Here is a 15,125-nt window from a genome sequence, read left to right as displayed (position 1 = left end):
ACAAAACACAGAGCCTGTTTGGGATTCTCTCTCCCTCTCTCTCTCTCTCTCTCTGCCCCTCCCCCTCAAAAAAAAACTTTAAAAAATAAAATACAATCTTATTTACAGTTGATCTTTGACTTCTTAAACATATTATTTGAAAAGTTAAATGCTAAACCCCAGTTAAAATATACACCCTAATTTTTTGGAAGAAAAAATAATCTTGTCCCATAAATTTGAGTATATGGTACTTTATTTGGAAAATCTATCATGGAAACAAATCAACTCCAAGGAAAGGTCATTTGAACAAATGAAACTATGACTACATCCTGACAAACAACTAAAGACAACAAATGGTATTAACTTCTGCAACTGATTAACAAAAGCATCATCCTTTCCTATCAATGTGCTCACTGAGATCAGTATAAAGTCACAAAAAAAGATTATTAAAACCCCACACTTTCCTGGGGCACCTAGCTGGCTTGGTTGATAGAGCATGTGACTCTTGACTTCAAGGTCATGAGTTCAAGCCCCACATTGGAGGTAAGTTTACTTCAAAGATAAATAAAAATTTTTTAATGAAAATTTTTTAAAAATTCAGTTTCTTATACAATCAATAAACAAGTTCATTTCAATCCTGGAAGCTAAGCCAACTAAATATTAACCATGAAAGTAAAGAAGCAAACTACAATATCTTGTGTAAAGATTATGTGATTAATTCCATCCAATTTAAAAATCACATTCAAAAAATAAAAAATAAAAATCACATTCATTAAAACCTTTCTCTTCCTCATATGTATTTTAGGTTATTGGGGGGGTGGGGGGGCCTACCTTCCATAACGCAAATCTTGACTATTAGGCAAGTTGTAAACAATCTAGATACTTTCCAAGTTACTATTCAATTAATTACAAGACTGAAAGATGCCTCAAACCACTTTTTCACATTTCAGGTTTTTTGTAATTATAAACCATATACGGTTTAGTGGTTAACAGCTCAGGTTATGGATTCCCTGAGCTTCAATCTCAACAATATAAACTGCTCAGTGACTTAAGCAAGCTACTCGTCTTCTGTATCTGTTTCATCATTTATAAAGTGAATATTATAACAGTACAATCTGTTCTACTATAACTTATATCTTTGCCTTGAATTACCTCCTACAGAATTGTTAAAGAGTAGAATAATATAGAAATAGTGTGTAAGTGATGCTGGTTCATATGTAATTGTTTCCAACAGAATAAAAAAAATATTTGGCAATATATGAAGATCTTATGAAAAACCTAACAATTTGCAGAACTGCTTTCCTTTAACGCAAATAGTGCCTGGCTTAATGATTCCAAGAATTAGTATGCTTTTTCCACGACATTAAGTATCTGACAATCTGTAAGTACAAATGAAGAAAGTACAAAGACATTTCCTTCTGTACTAAAACAATGAATTAATAAGGAAAGCTACACATTGGATCAGACATTTAGTACTGATAAAAATGTTGTCTATCAGAAGCTAAAGAAACCAAGCCTACATCTCCAAGAAGGAAGCATAAACTCTAGGGTTAGTTAGTTCCACAAAGTGAATGTGATGCTAACATGAAAATATCAATAGAGATTTAACCTTGCTAGTATTTTCATCAGGATTATTATTGATTTTGTTAGTATTCCAGTTACAAGGTCCCACAGATTTTGAATGGCCCACCCCAATCCTATCTTTCCCCATAAATCCTGTTATTTTTAGTACACTTTTGCAGAACACAAGACATTTTGGCAGAAACACCTAACACCTATCTGTGAGAACTCTAAGAATTAACTTGGATCAATACATACATCAAACAGGACCTGGCATACTTAATAAATCTTAGATATTGCTATTATCTATTATAACTCAAAATATTTTTTTTATTTTAGAGAGAGAGTGAGAGAGCATGAACAGGGGAGAGTGGGGGGGGAGAGAGAGAAAATCTTAAGTAGGCTCTGTGCTAAGCCACCAAAGCACCTCAAAATAACAAATTTTAACTCAAAAGCATACCAGTTATCAATATCTGTGTCCCCTACCTCAAGGGTCATAAATAAACTTACCATTAAAGAAAATAAAAACTTAACCCCCAAAAAACCTTAGAAAATAAAGAACCATAATCTACCAAATGTTTTAGTAAACTAACAAAATCACCCACTCACACTTTTGGCCATGGGCACTGCCTTACCCATCCAATGACAACTACAGTAAAGAAAATTATTCTGAAATGCTTTGGATTTTGTGTCTGCTGGATGTCTATTAATTTCACAGCAATTTGATCTAGGAAAATGAGTTGGTGAGGGGTACCTGGGTGGCTCAGTCAGCTGACTCTTGATCTCAGCTAAGGTCATCATCCCAGAGTCCTGGGATCAAGCCCCACGTCAGGCTCTGTGCTCTCTCCCTCTCCCTCTGCCCCTCCCTTGCACTCACGTATGTGCGCACACACACACAGTCTCTCAAATAAGAACTAATTTAAAAAAAAAAGAGTTGGTAATAATGTTAATAATCATTTTACAATACCTTTATATAATTTTCTTTAATAATATTTTCTCCATTTTAGATACCAGTGAGCCTCTTTATATCGGTTCCTACTTTGTTTTTAGAAAAGATTTGTTGACACTCATTTGAAACTGATTATCATATTACTATCAAGACTATTTTTTCTTAATTTCATGTATTAACAAAATCAACACTTTTTTTAAAGGCTTTGTGTTAAAATGTTTTTATATACATATACAGTTATAAGCTCTGAGACATAATAACAATTTTTTGTCAAGATATTGAAGCCCCAAGATCATAAAAACTGGATTCAACTAGATACTATACATAGGATTTAAGATAATATATTTGTATTACTTTATGAGAAACATATTTTCACTAGAAACAACAAAATTCAAACACTTCATTGAGTCCCATTTAAAATTCCCATAGCTTTAAAAGATTTACTATAGCTTACAAATAAAAATACCACACCAATCAAGTTATTATTCATTAACAAAGATCTTGTTAGGCAAGATCTCTTTCAGTTCCCAAGAAAGAGATTTATTTCTAACAAAACATAATTGAGACCTCATCAGTTCTTCATCTTTCTCTAAGGATATATACTAAAAAAAAACCCAGCCCTTCATTTCTAAAACTGCAGTGGTTTTTTTTTTTTTGTTTTTTTTTTAATTTTTTTTTTCAACGTTTATTTATTTTTGGGACAGAGAGAGACAGAGCATGAACAGGGGAGGGGCAGAGAGAGAGGGAGACATAGAATCGGAAACAGGCTCCAGGCTCTGAGCCATCAGCCCAGAGCCTGACGCGGGGCTCGAACTCCCGGACCACGAGATCGTGACCTGGCTGAAGTCGGACGCTTAACCCACTGCGCCACCCAGGCGCCCCTAAAACTGCAGTTTTTATAGAACATAAATCACTAAAAGATTGATGAGATAAGTCTGGTCAAAAAACGTCTGGGAATGGGGCGCCTGGGTGGCTCAGTCGGCTAAGCGTCCGACTTCAGCTCAGGTCATGATCTCGCAGTTCGTGGGTTCAAGCCCCGCGTCAGGCTCTGTGCTGACGGCTCAGAACCTGGAGCCTGTTTCAGATTCTGTGTCACCCTCTCTCTCTGACTATCCCCCGATCATGCTCTATCTCTCTCTGTCTCAAAAATAAATAAACGTTAAAAAAAATTTTTTTTAAATGTCTGGGAAATAAATGTAAACACCCAGGTGCAATAGAAATAACAGAAATTGGGGTACCTGGGGGGGCTCAGTGAGTTAAGCATCCAACTTCAACTCAGACCATGAATGATCTCATGGCTCGTGAGCTCAAGACCCGTGTCTGACTCTGGGCTGACACCTCAGAGCCTGGAGCCTGCTTCAGATTCTGTGTCTCCCTCTCTCTCTCCCCTGCTGCTTATGCTCTGTCTTGTCTCTCTCGCTCAAAAATAAACATTAAAAAAAAAGAAAGGAAGAAATAACAAAACTTAGAGCATGACCATCAGATAGTTACATAACCTTAGAAGTCATGTGATATCCAACTTCCTACCAAAGTAGGACTCTGCTCTATAAAATCTCCAATATGCAGTCCTCCACAATCTCCAGCATCAAGAAATTTGGTACTTCACATAGCACATTTCAGGCACATATATTACTCTTGGACAAATCCAATTAAATCTTTGAAGAATCAGGAAAGATACCAAAAACACACAAAAAATGTTAAAAATCTAAAACTGGGAGTGTTTTATATTAGTTTAGCAAATTAGAAAGAATTCATGTACTCTCAACAGCTTTTGTTTTTGTTTTTGTTTTACTTTGTATACCGTCCCAACAGCTTTTAAGCCAAAGACTCACTAGAAAGACTCACTATATACAAGTTGGTTTCTGAGTATATATCCCATTCCATGAAATAATATCAGAGAAAAAAAAAAAAAACTACTTTAAGAGCAGGTTGTAAGAGACTATTCTGAAAATAAGTTAACAAAATTGCTCCTTTGGGGTAAAACAGATATTAAGGTAATTCAAAACTGTATAATGAAAAACACAAGCCACCTGATAAGAATCTTCATAAGAAATGTCAGAAAATAGTAAAAGAAATATGGCATTAAGGTCTTAATAACATTATCTTCTGCAGAAATGAATAAAACTAGGCTAACTTTTCTGCCCATGGACACCTCAAGGAAGCATCGTTAAATCTCACCTCCCACTGCCATCATGTCTAAGTCAGAGTCTCCCAAAGATTCTGAACAGGTGCGGAAGCTTTTCATCAGAGGTTTGAGCTTTGAAAACAGACAATGTGAGTCTGATTAGCCATTCTGAGCAATGGGGAACACTCACGGACTGTGTGGTAATGAGATCCAAACACCAAGCACTCCAGAAGCTTCGAGTTTCTCACATATGCCACTGTGGAAGAGGTGGATGCAGCCATGAATGCAAGGCCACACAGGATGGATGGAAGAGTTTTGGAACCAAAGAGGGCTGTCTTGAGAGAAGACTCTCAAAGACCTGGTCCCCACTTAACTGTGAAAAAGATTTTTGTTGGTGGCATTAAAGACACTGAAGAACATCATCTAAGAGATTATTTTGAACAGTATGGGAAAATGGAAGTGATTGATATCATGAATGACCAAGGCAGTGACAACAAGAGGCTTTGTTTTTGTAACCTTTGATGACCATGACTCTAGACAAGATTGTCATTCAGAAATACCATACTGCGAATGGCCACAACTGTGAAGTAAGGAGAGCTCTAAGCAAAAGATGGCTAGTGCTTCATCCAGCCAAAGAGGTAGAAGCAGTTCTGGAAACTTTGGTGGTGGTCGTGGAAGTGGTTTTGGTGGGAATGACAACTTTGGTCGTGGAGGAAACTTCAGTGGGCAAGACAGCTTTGGTGGCAGTCGAGGTAGTGGTGGATATGGTGGCATCAGGGATGGCTATAACAGATTTGGTAATGATGGAAGCAACTTCAGAGGTGGTGGACTATGATGATTTGGGCAGTTACAAAAATCAATCTTCAAATTTGGGACCCATGAAAGGAGGAAATTTGGGGGGCAGAAGCTTCACCCCTATGGTGGTGAAGGCCAATACTTTGCCAAACCATGAAACCAAGGTGGTTATGGCGGTTCCAGGAGCAGCAGTAGCTATGGCAGTGGCAGAAGGTTTTAATTACTATCAGGAAACAAAGCTTAGCAGGAGAGGAGAGCCAGAGAAGTGACAGGGTAGCTACAGGTTACAACAGATTTGTGAACTCAGCCAAGCACAATGATGGCAGGGCCTAACTGCTACAAAGAAGACATGTTTTAGACAATACTCATGTGTATGGGCAAAAAATCCAAGGAATGTATTTGTGACTAACTGTATAACAGGTTATTTTAGTTTCTGTTCTGTGGAAAGTGTAAAGCATTCCAACAAAGGGTTTTAACGTAGATTTTTTTTTTTTTTTTTTGCACCCATGCTGTTGATTGTTAAATGTAACAGTCTGATCATGATGCTGAATAAAAGTGTCTTTAAAAAAAAAAAAAAAAACCTAGGCTAACTAATGATTGTAATTTAGCAAATGATAAGATTAGGACATTTCCATTTAATAAACACCTTTGAAGTACCAAGCACTGTAAAAAGTTCTAGACGTAAAAGGATAAATGAAACAATTTATTATCTAAGTAAGCATTATAAAATAGAAATCAATTCCGGACTTTTTTCTTTCAGATACACAAAAACTATTAAAAATATTTTAAAGAACATGTGTGTGAAAAGATACTTTACAATATAAAAAATATACTAGATTAGTTTAGCTAGGTCAGGATGAGAAAGAAAACCCTTTCTTTCTCTTTTAATTCACAAAAAAAAAAAAAAATTCTTATTTTTCAGTTTCCTAAATGTTTTCTCAGTTTAAAATGAACCAACTTAAATGGAAACAAGGGGCCCAAATGATGAATTCTATTACCACCAAGAAACTACAAAGTTTTTAGAATTCATCAATTCATCCACATTTCTTTTATTTATCAACATCAATAAATAATAACAATATCTACTCATGATCTACATAAATGTTCATATACTTTGAGCCATTTATTCCACTTCTGGAAATTTTAATACACAAAGCTGCCTAAGGAAGCATTTCAATAGCAAAAAAAAAAAAATTTTTTTTCATCATTTCCTCTTATACTGAAAACTACAAAACATTGATTAAAGAAATTAAGGAAGACCTAAACAAATGGAAAGACAGTCCAAATGCATGCAATGGAAAACTCAATATTCCCTAAAGTTATCTACAGCTTCAACACCGCCCCATCAAAATCCCAGCTTGCTTTTTCACAAAAAGTGACAAGCTGATCCTACAATTAACACAGAAATGCAAAGAATCTAAAATAGCCCAAAAAATCTTGAAAAAAAAGAACAAAGTAAGAGGACATATATCCCTATTTCAAAACTTATTACAAAGCCTCAGTAATCAAGACAGTGTTGCCGTGGTGAAGAATAGACATACAGATCAAAGAAAAAAAAGTCCAGATAAATCCTTAACACTTACAGTCAACTGATTTTTGACAAAGATGTAAAGGTATAATTCAATGGGAAAGAATACCCATTTCAACAAAGAGCAGTGAAATCCACATACAAAATGATAAATTTAGAATGGGTGATGGGCATTGAGGAGAGCACTTGTTGGGATGAGCACTGGGTGTTGTATGTAAACCAATATGACGATAAATTATATTTAAAAGAAAAAAGGAAAAAAAAGATGAATTTAACCCCTATCTTATCATTTTCTCACATCACACAAAAATCAACTCAAAATGGATCACAGGCCTAAATGCAAGAGCCAGAACTACGAAACATCTTGAACACAGGATGTAAATGTTCTAAAATTAGACTGTGGTAATGCCTGCACAGCTCTGTAAACTTAATGAAAATCACTAAATTATATACTTATATTAAGTGAATTTTATGGTATATAAATTACACCTCAACAAAGGTGTTTAAAAACAAGTCATCTCTAAAATATCACAATGACTACTAAATAAATTCCAAAAGAACTACATAGCATATTTCAGAGCCAATAAGGCTAGTAATAGCTATATACAAAAAAAAAAAAAAAAAAAATTTACAAGGTTGGAGTATGATAACTTATCTAAAATTACAAATATTAAAATAATAGCAAATACTTATAACAGTACTCAATGTGCCACACATTATTTTAAGTGATTCTACATTCTACAGAGGAAAACTATTCTACAGAGGAAAAACTATGGCACAAATAGGTTTAAAAAACTTGCTCAAGATCACAACAGGGTGTTGGGTTAATGAATGATTTTTTTTCTCCTTTCACAAATATCTTTATATTACTACCATTATGCATTTGAAAACAGTAGTGAACATCATTGGCTGCCTATCCACTATCCAATTATCCTTTCAATTTCTTACCCAGATTTTTGTGTATCCACCTCTCCCCATACAGCCCATGTACTTCAGAGAAAATTAACCCCATCCTTAGGTACAGTACTTGGTCCTGGTTTGCTTAAGCCAATCAGCCATTTCAATGACGACAGTCACTGGTTCAGTAGTCCAGTCAGGACTCTTGTTTGGAATGTCAGGACAGTGAGGCTTTCTCCTAAGAGATGTGAACAAAATATGTATGGCCCAACCATCACTGGCAGCCATCCTACAACCATGGGAGGAATAACAACAGACTGAAGAAAGCAGAAAAGAAACGGAAAGAAACTGGTTATTTAATATTACTGTGTTACTATAATCTTGCCCTACCTTTGGACTTGGAGATAAATGAGCCTTACAAATCCTTTTTATTGTGTTTCAAACAGGTTCAAGTTTTCTATCACTCATAACATGATGGAGAGCACATTAACAAGTACGTTACATGAGTATCTTTCTAATAACGGTTCATATAAAGGCTTGAAAAATACCTACAATTTTGTATGTCTCACACAGCAGTTTGTAATCTTTTAACTGCAAATTTTAAAATGTGGTTTTTTTAAAATCTAGATTTCCAATTCTTCCTGAAAAATCAAAAGGTATGACACCATTGGGCCCATGTTACTGCAGTATAACAACCAAGCAGAACAGAAGCTGCCCCTTTAAGTCTACAAGAACACTCTCTAAACACAAGTCAATAGTAATGGAGCCTCTGTGCGAGGTGCTCAGCTCGTATAGGCATTAAAAGTTTGCACCATTAATATTTAGCAGGACCTATATCAAATGACATGTAATGAGTCATGAAAAATGTATTCTACCTTTTAAACTTTAACATTTTAATTAAAATCATATACTTTTTAAACAAATTTCATGAAAACATATATTTGTCACCAGCTCATGGGAAACACTATTCTTGAACTGAATACCTTTAAATACCCGATGGAAGCCTTAAACTCAGCAGCAAGTTCTTGGAAACATGCCAATACATTAATTACTCTGGGTCGAAACGTCTGACAATTTTTTTTTTAGCACACAGATGAAAACAAAATGAAATGGTTTTAAGTTGCAACAAGAAAAATGTAAAAGTTGACTACAAGTTTGAAATACCTGAATACACAAGTGTACTATTGATCAAAACTTACCTATAAAACAGATTTGCAAAAGAAATTACAAGAACAGTGATAAATTTCAAAGGAATTTACAGGAGAGTAAGCTCAAGCTACATTAGCAAAGTTAGGAAGTACTTTGTAAAGACCTCTGGATGTATGGCTCTACCACTAATTTGGACAACTCTAGGGGAAGGGAAGTTAATTTTTTTTAATTTTTTTAATGTTTACTTTTATTTTTAACAGAGAGAGAGAGAGCATGAGCAGGGGAGGAGCAGTGAGAGAGGGAGACACAGAATCCAAAGCAGGCCCCAGCTCTGAGCTGTCAGCACAGAGCTGGACACGGGGCTCGAACTCACAGACTGCAAGATCATGACCTGAGCTGAAGTTGGACACTCAACCGACTGAGCCACCCAGATGCCTGGGGAAGTTGTTTAATTTTAACAGCACAATTATTATAGTTTAAAGTAGCTTAACATATAATCAGTAAAAAAGAATCAAAAGTACATAATCTATTTTAACAAAATGCCTGGAAAAATAAGAAAAAGTTATCACAGCTATAAATAAGTTTAAACTTACTAATGAAAAATCCAGTGAAGATAGGTTAAAGGAGGTACACACATAAGGATTCAGTGACACTGTTAATAAACTGGTTTTTTTTTAGTTTATTTTTTTTTCAACGTTTATTTATTTTTTGGGACAGAGAGAGACAGAGCATGAATGGGGGAGGGGCAGAGAGAGAGGGAGACACAGAATCGGAAACAGGCTCCAGGCTCTGAGCCATCAGCCCAGAGCCTGATGCGGGGCTCGAACTCACAGACCGCGAGATCGTGACCTGGCTGAAGTCGGACGCTTAACCGACTGCGCCACCCAGGCGCCCCTAGTTTATTTATTTTGAGAGAGTGAGAGCATACACGTGCACAAGAGGGGGAGGTGCAGAGAGAAAGGGAGAAAGAATCCCAAGCAGGATCCACACTCAGTGCAGAGCCTGACACACTGACGAGGGGCTTGGGGCTTGATCTCATGACCCAGAGATCATGACCTGAGCCAAAATCAAGAGTGGGCCACTTAACTGACTGAGCCACCCAAGTGCCCCTATACTGGTTAAGGTACATAGATGGCTCACAGAGCTTATATCATTATAATATTTCATTACTTATACATATTATATATTCTTCTGTCTGTATTCTTTTCACAGTTTTATAAATCTTAACCCAACATAGTGACTATAAAAAAAGTTAATGATAGACTTTCCCCATCCACATGCCAAGTAAAAAAACTGAATGACCAGAAAAATGTTTTTGCTTTTAAGCAATTTTTTTTTTACTATTTAATGCAGTTATATGAAAGCTATTTGAAAGTTAAAGAGGAATAAATGAATTCTACTGATGGAGATTTCATCATTAATATTTATTTAGCAGGACCAATGATTTTTGTGTCCTTATACTGGGGGAAGTTATGCCTCAGCTATACCTACCTGCTCAGAGAAGCAAACAATTCTACATTAACTCAAGAGATAGATGTATTCCTGGAAAGGTTGCCATTATACACAAATTGTAGGCAATCTATTTAACATTTCAGTCTCGATCTCATCCATAAAATGAGATCTATATTAAATAGTTGTTCAAAGAAATATTTAAAAACTTATGTAAAGCACTTGGCCCATTGCCTGGCACACGGTAAACAGCATAACTTGTAAAATCACAACTTTTAATGTAATTTCCTTCTCTGAGCAAAATTAAGATTAAGGCTGATAACTATCAAGAAATATTTAGGTGCTATAGTATTAATGACATTGAGATGGACTAGCTTACCAGATACCTAAAGTGTCAGTTCTCAAGATTTTCTAAAGCCTGTCAAACAACCTACATATCCATGAAGAAACATGAAAAGTATTGTAAGGGAGAATGGAAAAGGGAGGAACTAATCTAATCCTCTGCTCTACAGGAGAAGAGAATGACAGTGGAGAGGAGGTATAACTCAACAGATTTTCCCTCTCTTTTTACCAGACACCTATTACTCTGCAAACAAGTAGCTGTGCGTGATTTAACCAATAATCTTAAAATCTCTACCAGACCCACAATTTTAGGCAGCATATAAGCAAACCATCGCTACAGAATTTGGATATTCCTTAATAAAATGCAGGTGACTTATGGTAGGTTATCCACCTCCACACAGGGCATTCAAAACAACAAAGGAGTTCGGGTCACCTTGGTGGCTCAGATGGTTAAGCGGCTGACTCTGGCTCAGGTCATGATCTCAGAGTTAGTGAGTTCAAGCCCCACATGGGGCTCTATGCTGACAGCTCAGGGCCTGGAGCCTGCGTCAGATTCCGTGTCTCCCTGTCTCTCTGCCTCTCCCCCACTCACACTCTCTCTCTCTCTCTCTCTCTCTCTCTCTCTCTCTCTCAAAAATAAATAAACATTAAAATTTTTTTTAAAAAAATAAAGAAGAAGTTTGAATCCTCCTGCTGCCAGAGGAATGTTGTTTTTCATACACAAACAACTAATTATGGGCTCTATCACTACCACAGATTTCTGTTTATCATCCTAGGTACACGAGGTTTAGAAAAAAAATAAAATCTTGGAGCGCCTGAGTGGCTCAGTCAGTTAAGCATCGACTTCAGCTCAGGTCATGATCTCACAGCTCATGAGTTCCAGCCCCGTGTCCAGCTCTCTACTAAAAGCTCAGAGCCTGGAGTCTGCTTCACATTCTGTCTGGGTCTCTCTCTGCTCCTCGCCTGTTTGCACGCTGTCTCTATCTCTCAAATGTAACTACACACTAAAAAAAATTTTTTTAACAACAACAAAAAAAATCTTTAAAAAAGGTTTTTGAGAAGCGCCTGGGTGGCTCAGTCAGTTAAGTGTCCGACTTCGGCTCAGGTCATGATCTCACGGTTTGTGGGTTGGAGCCCCGCCATTAGGATCTCTGTCGGTGCAAAGCCACTTCAGATCCTCTGTCCCCCACTCTCTCTACCCCGCCTCTCCTCCAGTGCACATGCGCTCTCTCTCAAAAAATAACTGAACTTTAAAAAAAAAAAAAGGTTTCAAGTTTACTTTGAGGCAAAGGAATAAATCAATTTACCATATATCTCCTTAAGACTTACAAACTTTTAAAGACCATAAACACAAGATCCCCAAAGTTTTGATAATTGTTGAAGCTGCATAAGGAATACCAGAACAACTATCCTATTTGTATATTTGAACATTTCCATAATATTTAGTTGTTGTTTTTTTTTTTAATGTGGGTGGTTCCAGTCAGTTGGTTAGGCATGTGACTTTGGCTCATCTCACAGTTCATGGGTTCAAGCCCCACGTTGGGCTATGTGCTGATAGCTCAGTCTGGAGCTTGCTTTGGATTCTGTGTCTCTCCCTCTCTTCCCTGATTGTGCTCTCTCAAAAATAAATAAACTTAAAAAAATGTGTACATGTGTATTTATATGTAAGCTTCCAACACAACAAATTGGTAAAGAAATACCCTAGTGTTCAAAGTTTTTATACTCCAAAAGTAAGTGATTTCATCTAGTTCCTTTCTCATTCTAGAAGTTGTACTGCAAGTGACCAGACTATCGGTAAAGGTCTAGTGAAGGAAATAATTAACCGACCTGGAATAAAACAAGCCTAACCTTGAAAACACAAAGGCAAAAGGGAAGGGCGCTAAACGGTTATTACAGCTATTTTGTATTCATATTTGTTCCCATCTGTTATCTTCTAACACAGGTAGAAGAGGTGGAAATAGTGTTAAGTGTAAATAGTGTTAAGGCCAAATTTACTTTTCATTCTTTAAGTAGACGGGCAACAGAAGTTGGAGTAAAGAAATTTTAAAAGTCCCCATTAGAAATAACCATTTCTAAGAACGGAACAGAGAAAAAGTATTGCATATACACCTTTCAAAAGTAACATTCATAGTTCTTAGAACCAGCAACTTCCAATGACCAAATATGCTTTGCTGCTACACATGCATTTACAAAAGAAATAAAGATTATGCTGCATCAGCCACAATCCTTTTTCAAACTGCCATTCAATTTTCACAAGATGTAACCATGAATACATTCCAAAATTTAATTTTTGTTAGCTATGTCTAAAAATAAAATTGGTCAAGATATAAAATACTAACTTTGCAGCAAATTAATCTTTCACCAACTCTGTGAACAAAACTTTCATGTTCAAAACTTACAGCAAAACATAACCTAGGCAGACTCAAAAGGGTAAGTAGTATGTAGGGCACTTACATCATTTCTCAAGACCCAAAGAAAGTCACAAAAATTTATTTAAAATGTGAAAGAGAAATGCAGACAAAAAAAAAATGTTTATATAATAAAAGTCCTCCACTGGAACCCCCACAAAATACTTCCAAGCAACAATTATTTCCTTAGCACAATAGTCATCTGTTCACTTTCACAAAACCTGGAGCACCTAAATCTACATAACTCCCGTTAAACTGAAAAACACAAAAAAATCTTTCATTTAGGTCAGTAGGATTTTGTGTTTCTATCCATGGAAAAAGCCATCATCTGTATGAGGCAAGCACATGGCTCCAGCTTTAACGCCTAGTTCCCCAACCCACTGAAAAGAATATATGCTTATAAAATAAATATTTACTTACCAGGTTAAAGACAGTTTCTACAATATCCCTATTGGATACTTCTCCAACTTCAACCAACCCCGTCAACACGGCAAATTTCATTCTGATGCCCCTGATGGGGAGCCCTGGTTTCAGGGACAATGCACCCTCTTCAGCAGAGGTTTCTTCTTTCCCTCCACCTCCCCCGTCATCACCTGTTGGTGGCGGGGAAGGGACATTGTCTTCACTAGCCATTGCTAGTTCGCGAGAAAGGACAACTCGGAGTCACTATGGGACAGCAAATGCTGCACTAGCAATAAGCACACACACGCAACACAAAACGAAAAAGGTCACTCTTCCAAGTTGTGGAGAAACCCCAAAAGCAGTTGATGGGTAAAGTCCTTGGCGTCACCCTCCTCCTCTTGGAGAATATTTGTCCAATCTCTCTCCCCGAGGCTGACAACAACGCCAAACCCTATTGGAAGATTAGATAAATGTTAAATACGCTAGGTTTTGTTTTTGGGTTGGGGGGGGGGGGGTGGAGAGGAGAATAGTTATTGCCTGTGAAATAAGTTACTAAAGGGACCCTACTACCCGACACCCGCTACCCCCCTGGCTCGAAGATACAGATTCTGAGTGAAGGCGGGTTCAAGAGGCCCCTGAACAGGTTCACTCCTCCCCCACACTCTCGCAGGTTCAGGCGCAGAGGTACCTCTCCTCACAGGTGCACGGAAAGAGAAACTGTCGCTGGAAAATGAAGGGTCCGAGGAAAGGAGGGGGGGGTCCCCAAGCTACCACAGAAGTAGAAAGTTCCTCCTCACCCAGATACTCCGGACTCGTCCTCACCCCCCGCCAGGGAGCTGCGAGACGGAGGTGGCGGCGGAGATCCAGGGCAGGAAAAGGCGGGGGAAAGGGGCGGTGATTATTCTCAACGCTCGGCCCAGGGGGAGGAGTGGAGCACTCAGGCACCTGAGGTTCGACGGCGAGAGGAGGGGAGGTGTGTATTCTGGCCAGAAGGGAGGGGAGGCCGGGTGGCGAAGGCGGGGAAAGGAGGGAGAAGAGAGAGGTCAGTGCACCTGGTCGCAGCCTCCAAGTTTCCCTATTCCGCTCCCCGGGAGCCCGCGGCTGCACAGAACTCCATGCTTCCTGGCCCGCCCGACCCCTGCGCTCAGCCTTTGCAAAAACAGCCCCTGCTGGCGATATGGACGCCGCAGCTGAGGCTGCTGGTGGTGGTGAGGTTGCTACTGCCACAGCTTGCCCCGCCACGGCTCGCGTGAACGTCCCTATACCCACTGAAACTGCTTCTCGCCGCCATGACAGCGCCGAGGGCTGCCGGGCGCGGCGTGCGCGTGCGCGAGCGCGCGGGACGGTGGGGCGGGAGGGCGCGAAGGCGGAGGCAACCGTGCGGCAGCGTGGGGCCGCGAGAGGGCGGGGGTGCTGGGCGAGGGCTTGCTGACAGGACTACGTGTGAGGGTGGGCACCCTAGCGGGCGCGTTGCTCAGACAACACGAAATGTGTCCCGGCCCGGCAAGGAGAGATGTTTCCTTCCAGGAGCCGACTCTTCCC

General features: G+C 38.5%; 1 protein-coding gene and 1 pseudogene across 7 annotated transcripts in view; one reads left to right on the top strand and one right to left on the bottom strand.

Moving 5' to 3' along the window:
• Positions 1-14,897, bottom strand: part of LRBA (LPS responsive beige-like anchor protein) — a 772,087-nt gene extending 757,190 nt beyond the window's left edge. For 6 of the 7 annotated variants that reach the window (XM_040472514.1, XM_040472528.1, XM_040472537.1 and 3 more), the window contains exons 1-2: positions 14,381-14,897; positions 13,602-14,034 (exon numbers count right to left, since the gene is read on the bottom strand). In XM_040472514.1, the coding sequence (XP_040328448.1) occupies positions 13,602-13,814 (213 nt within the window). In that variant the 5' untranslated portion in view covers positions 13,815-14,034; positions 14,381-14,897. The remainder of the gene's footprint in view (positions 1-13,601; positions 14,035-14,380) is intronic. The other variant, XM_040472522.1, reaches the window with a different exon arrangement.
• On the top strand, positions 4,041-5,674 carry LOC121028697 (heterogeneous nuclear ribonucleoprotein A1-like; annotated as a pseudogene).
• Positions 14,898-15,125: the final 228 nt, after the last annotated feature.

Source organism: Herpailurus yagouaroundi, unplaced genomic scaffold, assembly GCF_014898765.1.
Source record: "Herpailurus yagouaroundi ecotype Mexico unplaced genomic scaffold, PumYag 28, whole genome shotgun sequence".
NCBI lineage: Eukaryota > Metazoa > Chordata > Mammalia > Carnivora > Felidae > Herpailurus > Herpailurus yagouaroundi.
This window is presented reverse-complemented; position numbering and strand designations above follow the sequence as displayed.